The sequence below is a fragment of the Sturnus vulgaris genome, chromosome Z (genome assembly GCF_052056855.1).
Source record: "Sturnus vulgaris isolate bStuVul1 chromosome Z, bStuVul1.hap1, whole genome shotgun sequence".
Lineage (NCBI taxonomy): Eukaryota > Metazoa > Chordata > Aves > Passeriformes > Sturnidae > Sturnus > Sturnus vulgaris.
The window spans coordinates 42,433,995-42,450,477 of NC_142283.1; the positions used below are offsets into that span (position 1 = coordinate 42,433,995).

At 37.4% G+C, this 16,483-nt stretch overlaps 1 protein-coding gene across 1 annotated transcript in view; it reads right to left on the bottom strand.

Moving 5' to 3' along the window:
- ERCC6L2 (ERCC excision repair 6 like 2) overlaps nt 1-16,483 on the bottom strand; it is a 74,619-nt gene that overhangs the window by 46,238 nt on the left and 11,898 nt on the right. The window contains exons 6-11 of the mRNA XM_088157185.1: nt 15,177-15,384; nt 13,620-13,760; nt 12,024-12,137; nt 10,496-10,615; nt 3,727-3,798; nt 2,436-2,581 (exon numbers count right to left, since the gene is read on the bottom strand). Of these exons, the coding sequence (XP_088013311.1) occupies nt 2,436-2,581; nt 3,727-3,798; nt 10,496-10,615; nt 12,024-12,137; nt 13,620-13,760; nt 15,177-15,384 (801 nt within the window). The remainder of the gene's footprint in view (nt 1-2,435; nt 2,582-3,726; nt 3,799-10,495; nt 10,616-12,023; nt 12,138-13,619; nt 13,761-15,176; nt 15,385-16,483) is intronic.

Here is a 16,483-nt window from a genome sequence, read left to right on the forward strand (position 1 = left end):
ATACAATTTCCCTTCTTCTGGCTAATCAGCATCACTGGAATTGAAAGTTTGACATTCTCCTATCAAGTTACAGCAACTCCAGCAATTATTTTAATGTTTCTAAGCATGCCTAAAAATCTTCTTCTGTTCTTCTAAATAATCACATATTTTCCCAGCAACATCAGTGCAGGACTGAAGTATTCTCAAACAGGTATTATTTCATGAGACTTAGAAGTTTCAATAGGTGTAGAGTGCTCAACCTGAAGTTCATGATAAAATGGTTTGATGAAATGTACAAGCTCCGAAGAAATCAACTACATTTTCTCTCAACACCTATAAAATATATGACTATGCTTGGTACCAATATTAACTGCAAGACTTGAGGTCAAATCTACAGATGGACAAAATTTTATTTTTCACTCTTTATTTCATTTTTTTTAAGGTCCTGTTTCTCAAAAAACTTCACCCATCAATTAAAATCAGGATTTTCAAAGCTCTATGGGCTATATATACGTGATTTCAGGGAGCAACAGCCTTTTGAAAAAAAAGGAATATAAAGTATGAACACTGCAAATTTAACAGTGAAAGTTATCATCACTGCTGCACTGTAATTCTCTGACTAATGCTTTGTAAGTTGTATGTTAATTGTGCCAGTGAACGTAATGGCAGTCTCAAGATTACTAGGTAGAGAATTCATTCTATGCAGAATGCACTTACACATCCAAAAGACCATGCCAGTATTTTCAGTGAAAATCAGTATTTGCTCTCTGAGCAATTAGACTTTCAGAACACACAGAACAGTCAGCCAGAAACTTTGCAAGAAAGTACAAACAGAAGAGTATGAACCAATTCTGTTAACAAATTCTGTAATGAAAAATAGAATATACTCTAAAGCATATTATTATTGCATATATGCCTGAAATCTGAGTGAGAGGAAAGATTAACTCTTGTACAGCAGAACTAGGATAAATCAGTTTCTAATTTCCAAAGGATTACAAATGGAAAGATGTTTCCATTACTATGGATCAAGCAAGGAAAAAGACAACTAGGCAAACAATTGCACCCTCCGTTTTGCTTACAACGCACTAGTTATATTGACTGTAATTCCACTACAGTTTGTTCTTTTCGCTTGTTTTACAAGATAAGTAAAACTAGAAACAACAGAATCAAGCCTTTTCTCCAGCAGCATCAGCAAGCAGAGAAGGTTCACTAGTCTCTATACACAAGCCCCCAAAACAGAGACGAGAAAAGTCCATCTCTGTTGACTTCCCTTTTTATTTTGATGTAAATTAATGAAAGAGAACTAATACAGCTGTGATTACTAAATAGCACTGACTGAAACAAACATCAGAACTTCCTAATGCTATAGATTCTGAAATTTCCCTCTCTTTTCAAGGACAAGGGATATGGACTCATGAAGGTCTTAGAGAAGCTGACGGTCAGATTCCACAGCTGGCAGAGATTACAAGCCAATGTACATGACTAGTATTACAAATCCCTTCACAAGCCTATATATAAGCACCAGAGCATTTGAAGATGCTCTGACATCCACTTGCAATAGCCTTTAAGATGATGTCTGATCTAGTTAAATAGAGAGTGTGGATCCTCCTAGCTCCAACATACCCACTTCTGGAAAAGAACTACAGTGATTGCATACTCAACAATATTTCATGAAATTTCACTGAGTTTTCCCCTCTGGACAGGAGGCAAAAGGAGCAAAGCTTCACTTGTGCCTCTTCTGCCCTTGCCCAGTAAAAAACTTCATCCAAGATGAAGCATGCAAGTAACCTGAATAAAACAAATAGTCATTGTAGTGACTATAACTTTAGTTGAACATAACTTAACATATTGTTAAGTAACAATAACTTTAATTGAACTCAAAATAATTCATTATCCATCATAAATTGGCAATGATAGCAAATGATTAGGAAATCTAACAGGCAAATGCATTTTAAAAAGACAATACAAGATCTTGTTGAAATACTTTAAATAGACATTCTAGCTAATTAACATGATTAATAAATAGCAGTAATAGCAACAGAATTTTTCAGTTCAATATGGCATTTCATGTCCACACTTGCTAGTTCTACTATTATAACACAAGAAACGAAGTCTGTCTACAATAAAATTAGAAGTCTTTTGTAGATAATGACTAATAATAATGTTTTAATAATAGTGCTTAAAATTGCTTCCTCAATCCTACAACTGCAAATTTAAAACTAGGATCCAGAAGACCCACTTCTTTCTGATCTTAGAAATCCTCATGAAGCAGGAAGCGGAAAGGGAGAAGGTATCCATATATTTTAAGAAGCTTCAGATCAAAGCAGTAAGTCTATACTTACTTTCACCTTCTCAAAAAATAATCCCTCACAAGGCTCAGTAATAAAAATGGAGAGCAACCAATTTACTGAACTAGACAGACATACTGAAACAAACCACAAGTTAAGTTTTCTTACATTGTAGATACAAGACATATGTTAATTTCCTGAATGCTGTTGAACTCTCTTACAATTCTGATTCTATCTTCCGATTTTGTATTTCCATCAAGTCTTCGGTAATCTAGCCCAGATGCCATGCAGTATTGTTCCAGCACATCGAGCAACTGAGTGGAAAAATGAAGAAAAAAGGAAAAGAAAAAGTTATTTTTTAATTAAACATGATCACAGGGGCCATGTTTATCAAATATATTTTCAGTACACCACCCAGTGCTAGTGACAGTAAATCTCTGCCGTCTTGCTATCAACATTCATGATTCTCTTTAGCCGTGATTCTACAACACTCAAGGTGATTAATATTGGTCCACTTTCATCTGACTCCATCAACCAACCTTAGCTGCCTGTTTCACTTCTACCTGTCACTCAAACCAACCCAATCAGCAGGCAGTCCATTTAAGCACCTTCCTCCCATCTTAGCAAGCTGCAATTACTTGAAATACAGTAAATGAGCACCACAGCCAGCACAGAGTGCTCAGTCAGAGCTCAGGGGCATGGAGTGGAAGAGACTGCAGTAACCAGCAGTTAGTCCGGTACTGGACACCATAAAACACAGCCTCAGACACATACTGCATCTAAACACTAAATCTGCATTCCTTCTTAAAGCCAAAAAAAGAGGTATTTAAGACTCCTGAACTACCATCCAAATTACTGTTTTTAAAAATACTTTTTAGTGCTTTTATTACAAATATTTAAATAAAAACCTCAATACTATAGAATGCACTATTTCAGGAAATACATTATTCCCTAATAAGGAAACTAAGGAGCAAGTACCTTAGAAGTAAAATGTACATATATGTCTTGCTCCAATTAGACAACTTTAAGTTCAGATCAACTCGTGTAGCAAGAATTGAAGTTTCACTGCTGATGATGATCAGAAGTCGTTAGAATGAGGAAACTTAACAACTTTCAGTGCTAACACAAAGGTTTTACAATATGGCAGTCAAACCAAGCTGTGACAGTGCTATAACTCAAGACATACCAGCTGAATTCAGCTACCTGCACCTGAGGCAAAACAACTATTTCAAAAAGCTCTATGGAAGGTAGAAAAGTGTTACACTTGTTTTGCTATCACCGTTTTTATCATGAGGAAACATAAGGTTTTAATATCCTTTTGGAGTATGGCACACTGTCCTTGTAATTACTCCTCACAGTAGAAGCCATAAGAACATGTGGTTGACAAGGTGTCAACTTTCAGATTCACACTTCAGAACTGATTGCTGTGGTTAATTGATAAAAATCACATAGAGCTCACCTTTGTGGAAAAGGAGAAAAGAAGAACTTTATCCTTATTTTTTCGGAAGTGATTTAAAAGCTGCTGAAGGACCTGTAAATGAACCACAGCAGAAAAATGAAGACATTTTTATCTACAGGTCATCTCACACACATTTACTCATGTTTTCAACTTCTAAATAAGCTACACTGTACTTATTTGCAAAGAGAAACAGAGCCATAACAAGAATCATTACTAACATAATAAATGTGCCAAAGGCAATGGAGATGCTGGAACTCTGCATTTTTCAATGATGTACGTGGAAATCCTACCGTGAAAAATGTAATCAGAACACTAAGAGATAGATTCAGAAGCTACTTGTGTCGGTGCACAGCCTGCAACAAAAAGTTACTTATGTTACACACTAGCTCACACTCTGAGTTTTTTCATTTAAAAATGCACACATTTATCCTGAAAACTCCAAGGTCTGTTTAAACTTTCTGTACTACATCTGAGTTCAGAGCTTCTTGGAACTTGTCTTCTTAAAATAATCAGTGAGATCTATGCCCCTCCCCGCTCCCACTCTCATCTGTTGCTCTGTTTACAGTAGGATCCAGCTTCCCAGACTCTGCACAGACCTTGAAATGCCAATAATCTGCCCACACACAACGTTCTTCTGGTGGGGAAACAAATAATCCAGAGCCTTGTGTATAATAGTGATACTGTTATTTTCAAAAGAAGCATGTCCACATCTGGCAGTGGCAGCTCCAGAGCACTGTGCAGAAGCCATACACAATGGGAAAAGAAGAATTTTCTGTACCACGACTGTAGCTTTTTCCCACTGGGCAATAAATATTTTTGAAATTGCATTTATTCACTGATAAATAGATAAACTATTAATCAAGAGTTATTTCACTGCAAGCCTTACAAATCTTTGACAATCAAATAATGATGAATGTTTGTATTAACGTTATGATTCTGGACAATATCTAGAACATAAAATGGTAAATATATGTCACTTATGAGTTCCTTAGTAAATGTTAGCCTGCTTGTTACAAAAGGCTGTGAAACACGGTATAAATTACAGATTTTTTGGCCTTGTTTCATTGTACATGAATATATAAACTAGGATTTATTTTACTGGGGAAAAAAATACACAACAGGCAATTTAACAAGAGCTATACTACATTTCTGTTTTATTTAGCCACATTAAGAAACAGAAGTGACATTCTTTTAAACTTGAAAGAACTGGCTTCTGTGTTATTATTGTTATTATGGAAGTACAGATCAAATAGTGAATTTCCTATAGGAGGATACAAAAATAAATCCACATAATTCGCTTAAATGAAATGGATCAATTCCATACCCATTGCGAATTTACGTATGCTGGAGGAAGAAACAACTGTAACAAGGAAAAGTAATGAATGCTTTTGCACCAAAGAGAACCAAATATTATACTTATGCACTGGAATATTATCCTGTATGTTTTTAGTCCAAAACACAAATACTTGATCATACTCAAGCAGAAGTCACATGTTCTTTGTAAGAGTCCACATGGATTTAAACGTAACTCACGATGTGTAGCAATGGGGAAATGTATCTGTATGTGATGAAATTTTACCTCTAGCTTTTGAGAAATTTTTTTCTGTAGAGATGCTCAAGTTAGCTTACAGTATTTTTTAAGCCTTCAAAGCCAGGCCTGCGTGGATCAGGGTTATGTTTAATGGCAGAGTTTGCCACTTCTTGCAAAGTGCTCTAATAGACTTTCATTTTCCTACTGAATGATGATATCCCAAGCAAAAATAATTAAATCAATGCAACAGTTATTACTAAAAGATTCATATTAAGAACGGTATTACAAAACCCCACAAATGGATGTCTGTGGAAATATGTGCAGTCAAAAAAACATAAATCTTAAAAAAAAATAAAATTCAGCTGCCCAGACATTTAGTAACCCCTTTATACTTAGAAAGCTTATAGAGTCTCTCTGAGACACAATTTCAACAAAACTGTAGAAATCATCAAACAAGGTAGTCTGGAAGAGAATTACTGCACGATTGTAAAGCTAATCTCACCTGTCTTCTTTTCCAAGCAGCCCCCAGTACACTTCTGTGTGGAAAATCTGAAATCACTGTGTTTCAAAAGCTATGAACCACTTGTCCTTACACTTTGCAGGTCCCCACTATCTTACATCATGACAGCAAAAAAGTGGTTTCCAAACAAAGCAGCACACTTCTTTCATTCAGCTCTCATATATTCAACTACTTCTATTTAAAAATCTAAGCATGAAATTCACCTTGCAATAAAATGTGTCAGCAAATCTTGAAAAGTATGTTCTGCAATACCAGTGAAAAGGAGGGGATAATTTAACAAAAAAAGCTGAAGCTTTTAATCACTGTGTATTACCCACCTTCCACTGTTACACAGATATATATAGTGTCCTCATTGTACCATATTAGGTACACCATCAATGATTATACATGTTGTACATTTGGATTGTTTTTTCCAGGCTCTTGTAATCCAAAATTCAGAACAGAAAAGCTGGTGTAACATGTTGTTAATGCTACAGCTTCCAAAACACAGAGAGATGACTGCAGCCACAGCAACAGGTAAGACACAAACACCACATACAGGCCACTCTTTAAGTCTTGGTACAAGCAAATCTAGTTTTACTGGTGGAAGTAATTCATATCCCGTAAGGAACGTTTCCCTGTGTGTTTTATCTCTGTTCAGTTGGAGAACAGATACGTTAAACAGATGGAACCTTTTCAACTCTGAAAAACAGTTACAGCTGCTTAGCTAATAAAGTTTATTTAAAAAAATAATCACAGCCTTTCCGCCTTTCCCAAATATTTTTTAAATGCCACAAACAATTCCTTTGCAACTATGCTTATCTACAAAATAATATACACCTGTACCAAAATTTCTGTGTAGTCTGTACTGAATTTTAAGTTAAAAAGACTAAGTAATGTTTATTCAGTCTACACTATCAGATGAAAGCTACAAAAGAACTTCACTTACTTTCTAGAATTTATTTATGAAACAGGAAATGCCAAATACTACAGTGCAACAAGGTTATTATTTTATTATCATTTGTCTCAGTTATTTCCAAAGAAACATGTTGGAAATTAAAAAAGCCATTTGTACCAGTTGACTCTTCTGTGATTAATTTCTTATGGTAAGACAACTTTCTAAATTAAATACTTCCTGAATGATTTTACTTTCAGAGTATAAAATACAAAATCATCACAAACAGCTTCCATTTTATAATTTAGAAGAGAAAACAAAAAAGCAAACCACCACACCAAAAAGATATGAACTAGTTTTTGGCATCATGAAGTTAAAATTAATGGAACCAAAACCCAGCTTATTTTCAATACTAGCTATATAACCCATTTTCCTCCTTCCACACACAAAGACCACTGAATCATGTAATGGTTTGGGTTGAAGATCACTTAGTTTCAAATCATGCCACCATGGGCAGGGATGACACCCACTAGATTCAAAGCCCCACCCTAACTGGCCTTGAACACTTGCAGGGATGGGGCATCCACAGCTTCTATAGGGAACCTGCTCCAGTACCTCACTACCCTCAAAATGAAGAATTTCTTCCTATTATCCAATCTAAACTTAACTCTCTTTTACTTTGAAGACGTTATCCCTTGTCCTATCACTGTAAGAAGTTCCCCTCCAGATTTCTTTAGAATTCCTTCCTCAGTGAAAGGCGGCAATAAGATTACCCAAGAGCCTTCTCTTCTCCAGACTCAGCAACCTCAACTCCCTCAGCCTTCCCTCATAGAAGAGATGTTCCATCCATCTAGTAATCTTCATGGTCCCCTTCTGGGCTTGTTCCAACATGTCCATATACTTTTTGTGCTGAGAAAGCCGGATACAGTACATTGCAAGAGTGGAGCAGAAGAGGAAAATCACCTCCCTTACTTGGCTGGCCACGCATCCTTTGACGCACTGCAGGACACCTTTGGCTTTCTGGCTGTACAGAATAACCCTTTGGCCACACCTGCACCACTCCAGGCACCACCTCCTCACAGCAACTGCACAAAGTTACCTCCGGCCAGAACTAGGACAGCATCTTACTACAACTTCATTTCGGGTAGTTGTACAGAGTAATACAGAGGCTCACGGGAGACATTTTCTCCAGGCTAAAGAATCCCAGCTCTCTCAGCTGCTCCTCATAAACCTAACACTCCAGACCCTTCACCAGCTCCTCTGCCCTTCTCTGGACACATTCCAGCAGTATCTCAGAGTCCTTCTTGCCCAGAGGGGCCCAGAACTGGATACAGCACTCAAGGTGTGGCCTCACTAATGCTGAGCACAGGGGAACAATCATTTCCTGATCCTGCTGGACAAAATTTCTGATAAAAGTCAAGATGCCACTGGCCATCTTGGCCACCTGGGCAAACTGCTGGCTCATGTCCAGCCACTGTTGACCAGCACCTCCATGTCCATTCTCACCCGGCAGTTTTCCAGCCACTCTGCCCCAGAGGGTAGTACTCCAGGGGGTTGTTGTGGCCCAATGCAGGATCTGGCATTTGGTCTCGTTGAAAATCCTATCATTGGTCTCGGCCCACTGGTCCCTCCACAGAGCCTTCCCAATCTCCAGCAGACCAACAATCTGACCTATCTTAAGTTTACAAACCTACCGAGAGTGCACTCAATCCCCTCATCTAGATCATCAGTAAAGATATTAAACAGCAGTGGCCTCAACACTGAGCCCTGGGAGACACCACTGGTGGCTGATGTGAACAGGATGTGGCACCACCCATTGCCACTCTCTGGACTCAGCTACCCAGCCAGTTTTTAACCTGGCAAAGGATGCACATGTCCAAGACAGGGGCTGCCAGCTTTTTCAGGAGAATGTAATGGAAAAATAAAAAATTAAATACAAGAAAATAATAGCAAAAATGTAAAATAGTAACATGGATAATGTCATGGTAAAATAATCAGTAACAGAATTGCTTCATAAGCAATTCCTCACCTTCTCAAGATGATAGATTTGGGTTTTAAAGATATGTGTTAAAAATCTGCTGGTAGTTAACAACTAAATTCACCTTCTCAAAATAATTAAGTGTATATAACAAAGTTAATATGCAGGTGTTTCACACATAGGTACTAACAGTAAAGAAAGATGTTGCTTACATAGTAACAAATCAATAAAGTGGTAACAGCCATTCCTGCTACAGCATCATCTTCCTGCTGCCACCAGACCCAAGAATAAAATATCCAGTTTTATGAAGAGCCAAAATTCTACATAGCTTCTAACCCCCCCAAGTTATTCTCAGATTCAGAGCAATGCTAAAATTAGTATAGTTTTCTTTTTAATTAGTTATATTAGACATATGTCTTGGTTTGACTTTATGATGATGCTTCTATCCCAAATCGTCTTTCTGTTCATGTTGAATATTGAGTTCTGAAGCTTTAAGACTGGTTCCAGGAGAGAAGGGGAGAGAAGAGGTGCAGAGTTTGTTATCAGAGACTGCACTTGCTCCTTCACATCCTTCACAAAGAATTGTCTGCAGTGGACAGCAGGAGAGAGCTCCCTTTTGCTCTTGGTTAGTTTTTAGCTAGCTGAGGCAGAGAAGTTCCCTGGACTGTGTGTTCTTCCTTTTTCTTGGAATTGTTCGAACCTGCTCTGGACTGTAAACCCAGAGGAACACCAGGAGCTCACACCTGTGTCCCACCAGGCCTGGCCTGGGCTGTGGAATTTCCCAGCACCGGAGGGACTGAGAACAGCCTGAGTGAGCTGGGCTGCAACTCACGGAAGAGACTCTTCTGAATTTGTCATCTCTTCAGAGCAGTGAGAGGTTTTGCTGTTTAGTATTGTTCATTTTTGTGCTGGGAAGCACACTTTGCCTGTTAAATAAATAGGATTTTTTCCACTTCTCTCTGAGGAAATATTTCCCTGAACCCGTTAGGGGAGGGGTTGCTTGAATCTCTTTGCTAGAGGGACCCCATTCAGAGGTTTCCTCCCAAATTTGCCCTAAATCAGGACTACATACTATTCCTCTGCATTAAGCAACATCATCATCATCTACACTATATGTCATCTTTTGTAACTGTGAAACCAGAGAAAGACAGTTTCTGAGATGAGGACTTTTGCAGATTCATACTAGACACATATATTTTGGTCATCCTTAGCATGACTACTATTACTGTCATTTAATGCCCAAAAAGGTTCAGAAGTCAGTAAGCACTCAGAACATCTTCACCAGTCCCATTCTATTCATAATTGTGTAGGTCCTACTCAGATTTATGCTAAGACATTCTTCACAGTCTGGAGGGTCCCAGCCTACTTGACAGCTTCTGACACACAGTTACTCATCACCCTTGTGGCCCTTCTCTGAACCATCCTTTGAACCTTTTCAAAGTCTAACATACGCTTTTTGAGAGGAGAGATTGGAACTACACATAAATTTGAAGCTGTGCACAAACTGTTAAGCCCATGATGATTTTGTTTTGCTTCCTTTTCTTTGCTGAATATTTCTGACTGTCACTGTAATTCATGGTTCTATGAAACAACAGCTCTGTTGATTATAAAGGTTACTTCCATGTCCACCATCCACATGCAAAGCTAAAATCACAGAAAATTTTAGCATCACAAATTACTCTTACCCAGTCTTTGCCCACATAAATACTGATCCATGACAGGAGATACCTGCTGTTGTATGATCAACCAAAAGCAAAATAATTAAAACCCCCCAAACTATTAGGTGTATATTATCTTATATCCATAAATGTAGCCAAATCTATTATTAGTAATAATAGTTATTTTTCTTCTAAGGAATGGGTTTACCTTCATTTTTCCACTGTACTTTGGATCTGAAATTGTTACAAAGGCTGCATCTTTGCTTAGCTGCACAAAATCTGGAAAACTGGAAAACACCTGGCTGCAAACTCGTTTGATATGTGCTTCCTGGAAAAAAAAACAGAGAGATTGAATAGGTGTTAAAAATCAGAGTTATATTAAGCCATGCAAGGAGTTAAACAGGTTGAAATATGATCTGCCAAAGCATTTCAAGCAGAGTTATGTGGTTTCTAATTTAGTTCACTACAAAACTGCTGGATAAAACATATCCTGTGTTTTGCTTTGTTTAAAAAAAAAAAAAAAAATTCTTAATCTGAAATCTTGGATTATACTCAAAATTTCTTCTCCTGGCCAGAACTGTCAGTTTTAAAAAATTCTGTTGCCTTGAGGTTTGCGTTAGCTGACAGTTGGTTGTGCACCAATATTTCTCTTGACTCTCTGGTATAACAAGCCAGTACGGGAATTACATATTGTTCCACAACAAAAACTGTACAGGAAATGCACTTAAGCTGTTCAAAAGCCACATAAAGTTCCACTGCTAAACTTAGATCTGAACTTAGACACGACCTCACACTTTAAGTCCACTTTTCCAGAGAGGAAGAAAAGATCACATCTCTCACCTAAGAATAACACCTATAAGGGCCTTTGATGCTCAAGGCAAGAAATACTACAAAGTATTAGTTTCTTTGGTAGATGCTGGAAAACTAATAATTATGCATGACGCAAAAGACTGTAAGTCACAAAATACTTGTATTCTGTTACTTCAGAGGTTATTTAAGTATCATATGTTATTACAACAAAAACTACATATGCAATACACAAAAAAGCCCTCTGAAAGCATCTGGGTATATGCCGTGTGTAATGCAGTGGACACTAGAAGAAACATTTCTGAAAAAGCAGAACTGCTTTAATGGAACAAACTTGCAAAACTAGCTAGGACATTCTGATTTCTCTTCCTTGATAGATTCTAACAGAAAATAGTAACATCCCTAAATCCCTTTCCTCCTTCCTGGATCTTAAGACTCACAAACAAGCATTTCTAAAACTGTTGTTTGCGGGCCTTGTTGCTTGCCATAGTAACAAGATAAGCTGATACTGATCTTTCATTGAGCAATTTCTTCTAAAACATGTTTCTCGTTACTTAAACAAACTCAGCTCTTAATATGAAGTACTAGAGTAAAAAATTTTATTATCTATTATCTGTTTATTTGCACACATACATTCCTCTTATAGGCACTCTTCATAAATGTAACAAAATATGGCACTATTAGAAATCATTAAAATTACTCTCTCCCCAATCTCTTCAATGTTTTATAACCCTTACTTTCAGGTATGTTTTGTATAACATCTTAGTAAGGTATGCATTTCGTATGACTGAATGGAAAAGGAATTTCACAAAGTATCTTAATTGCAGTTAGTTAAGATTTATAAAAGAGGCCAGTAACAATTTTTATCCAAGAGTTTTCATCCCATTCATTTTCCTCAAGTCCATTTTTTAGATACTTCTGAAACCAACCTGCAGCTTGCTAGTGTTGTCTGTCTGCAGCAGTGCAGCATGATTTGCAACCTTCTGTAGGATCATTAGGTAACTGAAGCGCAATGACTTAATTGTTTCACCATGTGCATTTACCTACAAAAAAAAAGCCCAGTTTATGCAAACAAATACTACTGAAAATAAGTAATAATCTCAAATAACAGGTTTAATGCATTAACAATTCTTAGTACTGTAACTAATCCCTGAGAGATGAATACTGTATTTCTGATAAAACTGAACCAAGTTTTGTTTTTCCTGCAGCTTTGTGACCCTATTAATAGAAACATCTTCTCAATAAGAAAAAACCCTACAGCTATGTTCATTGCTTGCTAATTTCTCTAATTTCAGAGAGTAACTTCTACAGACATCACATGAAGATAACTAAGAACTCTTCAGTAAACAAGATTAAATCAAGCAAGAGCAGTTTGAATGACTTCCTACCTTTCAACTGCTAGCTTCACTCTTCTCTCCAGTAAAACCCTATAAAGCTTTACAAACATCTCAAGTAGCATAATTCCAGCTTCAGACTGCAGTGCAACAGCAAGAACCTCATCAGCTATCTTCCTAGTTATGGTTAGCTTGCTTGATCAGTATTTGTTTTCCTTTGCCTTTTCAAGTTACTAGATTTCACAGTTAACTTTGGAATAAGACAGTCTATAAGAGCATTCAACTACCTGCAGACTTGCCTATTGCCCTTTTGTGATTCAAGTTCACCAGCATTTCTCTTTTTCTACAAAATAACACCAGAAAAAAAAGTCTGCAAAGAGGGCTAGTATTCATGGAATATTAAAACTGATAAGGAGATTGCTCATAAAGAAAGATGCAGGAGACTGAAGAAGCTACATCACATCGAAAAAAACACAAAACACTACACGAAGAACCAGAGCAGGCCAGAGAGGTAAAAGGGAGAAGCAAGCATGTAACATATGCTTAAAATGTTTAAAAGACGTGCTTAATCTGAGCCCCCTGAGTGAGGTAGGCAAAACAAATACAAAGCTAGACTAATCAAGGTTTAAAGAAGTCTAGAGAAGATTGAAGAAATCTGCAAAGCTGTTACTCATAGACAAAGTTCGGCTTGTGCTCTGTGGCTGCTGTTACAGCTCTCCCCTCATGAAGCAAGGCAAAGGAAATGTTTAATGGCACAGAAAGGCACAACTGCAGTTAGAACACCGTGAACTGCCCAGGCAACCTGCTGAGTTCAGGGTGCCTCCCATTTGCAGCTCCTGCTCAAACCATCTAAGGCACCTGGTAGCAGCATGCCTGACACATACCGAATATCTCAATGCAGTACCCTTGCCAATCACAAAAATCACAGGCGCATTTATTAATGCAAAAGATCCAGAATTTACTGCATACATAACAATCACCTGCTCAGGGCATGCAAAGCAGCTTTACAGTAACCCCAAAGCACCTAACTCCATCACGTTGGTGGTACAACTTCCCATGTTTCCAGTTGGGATTTCCCAAACAGACAGGCTGCAACTAGGCAAACGTTTCAATCAGCTCTTCATCAGGAGAGAGTCTTTGGAGAAATTCAGAAGATTAGGCTCTAAAATCCAAACAGTGCCAAGTTCTTACTTTGTAACAACAGTTCTTCCTTTTCCGGCCACTGTTGCAGCTGCAGGGCTCTCCTGCTCTTAACACCAAGGCTACATCTTCCGTCTCAAGCACAGCCTGGTACACCGCTTTCTGGAATTCAGTTAGGGAACAAAAAACCATCTGCCAAAGAGAAAACACAAGAAGCACTGTCGTGTGCAGCACACAATGAAAGGCAAAAAAACGCCACTGCATCAAAAAATACAAATCACAGATCACTGAAAATAAAGTAGAAATAAATACTACACTTGCTCAAATAGTTACAGGAAATGATTCTACCACCAAATGAAAAAAAATGTGGACCTTGACCCCAAAAGAGCATGAGACCGTAGGCAAAATATATTACATATTACTTACTTATATTACTTACTTTATTCCACCCCAAAATTCTACAAAGAATATCAATAGCATTCTACAAGAACCTGCTGTTATTTTGCTCAAAAGCTTTGACTTTCATGAAGGAATAGCATGAGGAAGGAAAAGTGAGAGAAGTAAATGCGTAATGTTAATTACAGACTTCTCTCTAATTTTCAAGGTGCTTAATTATCCTTTCTTTCCTCTTTTTAGGCATTAGCTGTTGTAGGGCGCTACTGCAAGCAGGACAAACAGAATAAACAATGAGAATGCAAGGATCTATACAGTGCTATGGCCAAAGCTCTGATCCCTCTTCTTAAAGACCACGGGTGGCATCTCCATGACATCTTTAGTCTTAAGCAGCAGGAGACAGAAATCCCAAGATCATTCCTTAACCTACACTATCCACATAGTAGCAGCACCACGCTGAGCTATAACAATACAGCAGTAACTTGAACATATACTCACATTAACAAGATAATGAAAAGAATAAAACCTGCTAAATTCAGAAAAGGGACTGACTGATGTTTGTGTTAATCTTTCCTTCAGAAGACAGCCTAGATGACATTATTACAAACTAAGGATGAACAAAAAATGCCAAATTTTGAAAATAAAACCAGTTGCAAATTTATGTATTTGTCAACTCAGAAGATTCAGCAAAAGTCTAAGCTGTATCAATAAAGTATTATCACTTCATATAGTATTTACAATTGCATCAGATGAACAGGATTACAAACCTATCACAGAATCAGATTGTCTTAGATTTTTATTTCGAGATCGAAAATGAGGGCGTTAAAAGCATAGTGTTCCATACACAAAGTGTCAAGATGCAAATTCAGAAGTTCTGCATAGAATGTCAAGAAATTTACATACATTGCTTTGGGCTTGCAGAGATAAGGACAAAAACCACACATAAAACAGATGTGTAAATCACTAGTCAGAAGACTAGCTGAGCATTTTCATGCCTGATTAACTCCATTTCAATGTGCAATCATAGTAATTATGTGAACAAAGCACACTACTTCAAGTGCACTTTTTCCAAGGCTACGGATTCTTCTTAAGTTAATAAGATGAAGAGAAAACCATAAACTACAGACATGATGCAAGAGAGAAAATACAGCAAGAAAACAAAAAAGAAGCTATACATTCATTAGCATTGTATTTGAAATGTAAAGGCACTCTTACTCGGTCTTCCTTTTTTGGCAACTGATCACTGATAAGTGCTTTGGTACGTCTCAGAAACCAGCCAGACATTTTTCTTGCTAGCTTCACCATGGCCTTACGACCTGTTGCTAGCTCTCTTTTAGTTGCAGTGTGCCTCTGGCCATGCTCCACTGGATCAGAAAATTTCTTCTTGAAATGTACTCTGCTACCTAAAAGTCCTGGTACAGCCCTATTAAAAAATAAAAGGGGAAGGGGGATTGATTCACTGATTTAAAGTATACCATAATTTTTTTTTTCTGGCTAACGGCAAAATCTCTTAAAGTAGCAGTCATTAGAGAAACTACTAAAATTTACCAAAAGTACAAATAGAAACATACATTATTTTAAGACATGTAATTTTTCATTTGTTTTCTGCGATTCTCAAATGCTAACCCCTTATGAAAGGGTTGCGATCTCAAGAAAAAAAAGTTTAGCAGAACAACAGAAGTCACAAGTATATAGAACCTCTAAACTACAAGGCTGCTAGTGTTGAGGAGCCTAAACTGGAACCTAAGCAGTCATGTTTTCGGTTTTTACTGGTTTTATGAAAACAGAATATGCAGAATATACAATTAACTAAATAAAATCTTGAGAAACCCAATAGTAAAAGGGATTTAGCAATTGTTGGCAGCATTACACATTGGAACAATTTACTAACAACATCAGCATAGTTTTAATGAACCAGATGCAACACTAAGCTTAAAACATTCCTCGTGCTATTTTTGTTCTGCATATCTTTATATTTAAAGTATGTCTGCTTTGTTTTTCCTCTGCAAAGCATCCCCAGGAGGTTTAGATTTGTATCTACGGTCAGTTGCACATCTCCTTGACCATTAAAAGCTTTTCTGGCTGTTACTTTTCAAATACGTGCACTTGTGCATTTTGGAAAAAAAGCAAAATATTATTACTTTCATCCTCCAAGTAGGTCAGAATGACCTGCATATAACTGGACAGAACAAAGGCACTATGTTGGTAAAGGTTGTGTAATGATTCTCTATCTACTGGGTGAAGGACAGAAGAAAAAAAGAGTGTTCTTCGGAAAAAAAAAAAGAAACAAAAAAGGTAATATGGGAGGTGGAGGAAGAATAATTTTAACTACTTCCCAAATTCCCCAAAGAAGCCAGCTGGGATGAACTCCAAATGTATTAAGTAACCATAAAATACCAAGAGCTTACCTTCCCAGAAAGTTATATTCTCAAAAAGAGCAGGTGTTTTGAGGTTGAGGGTTGTGTTTTGTTGTTGCTATTTCATAACACAGATGGGTCCATATCACCCAGTCCTGCCCCAAA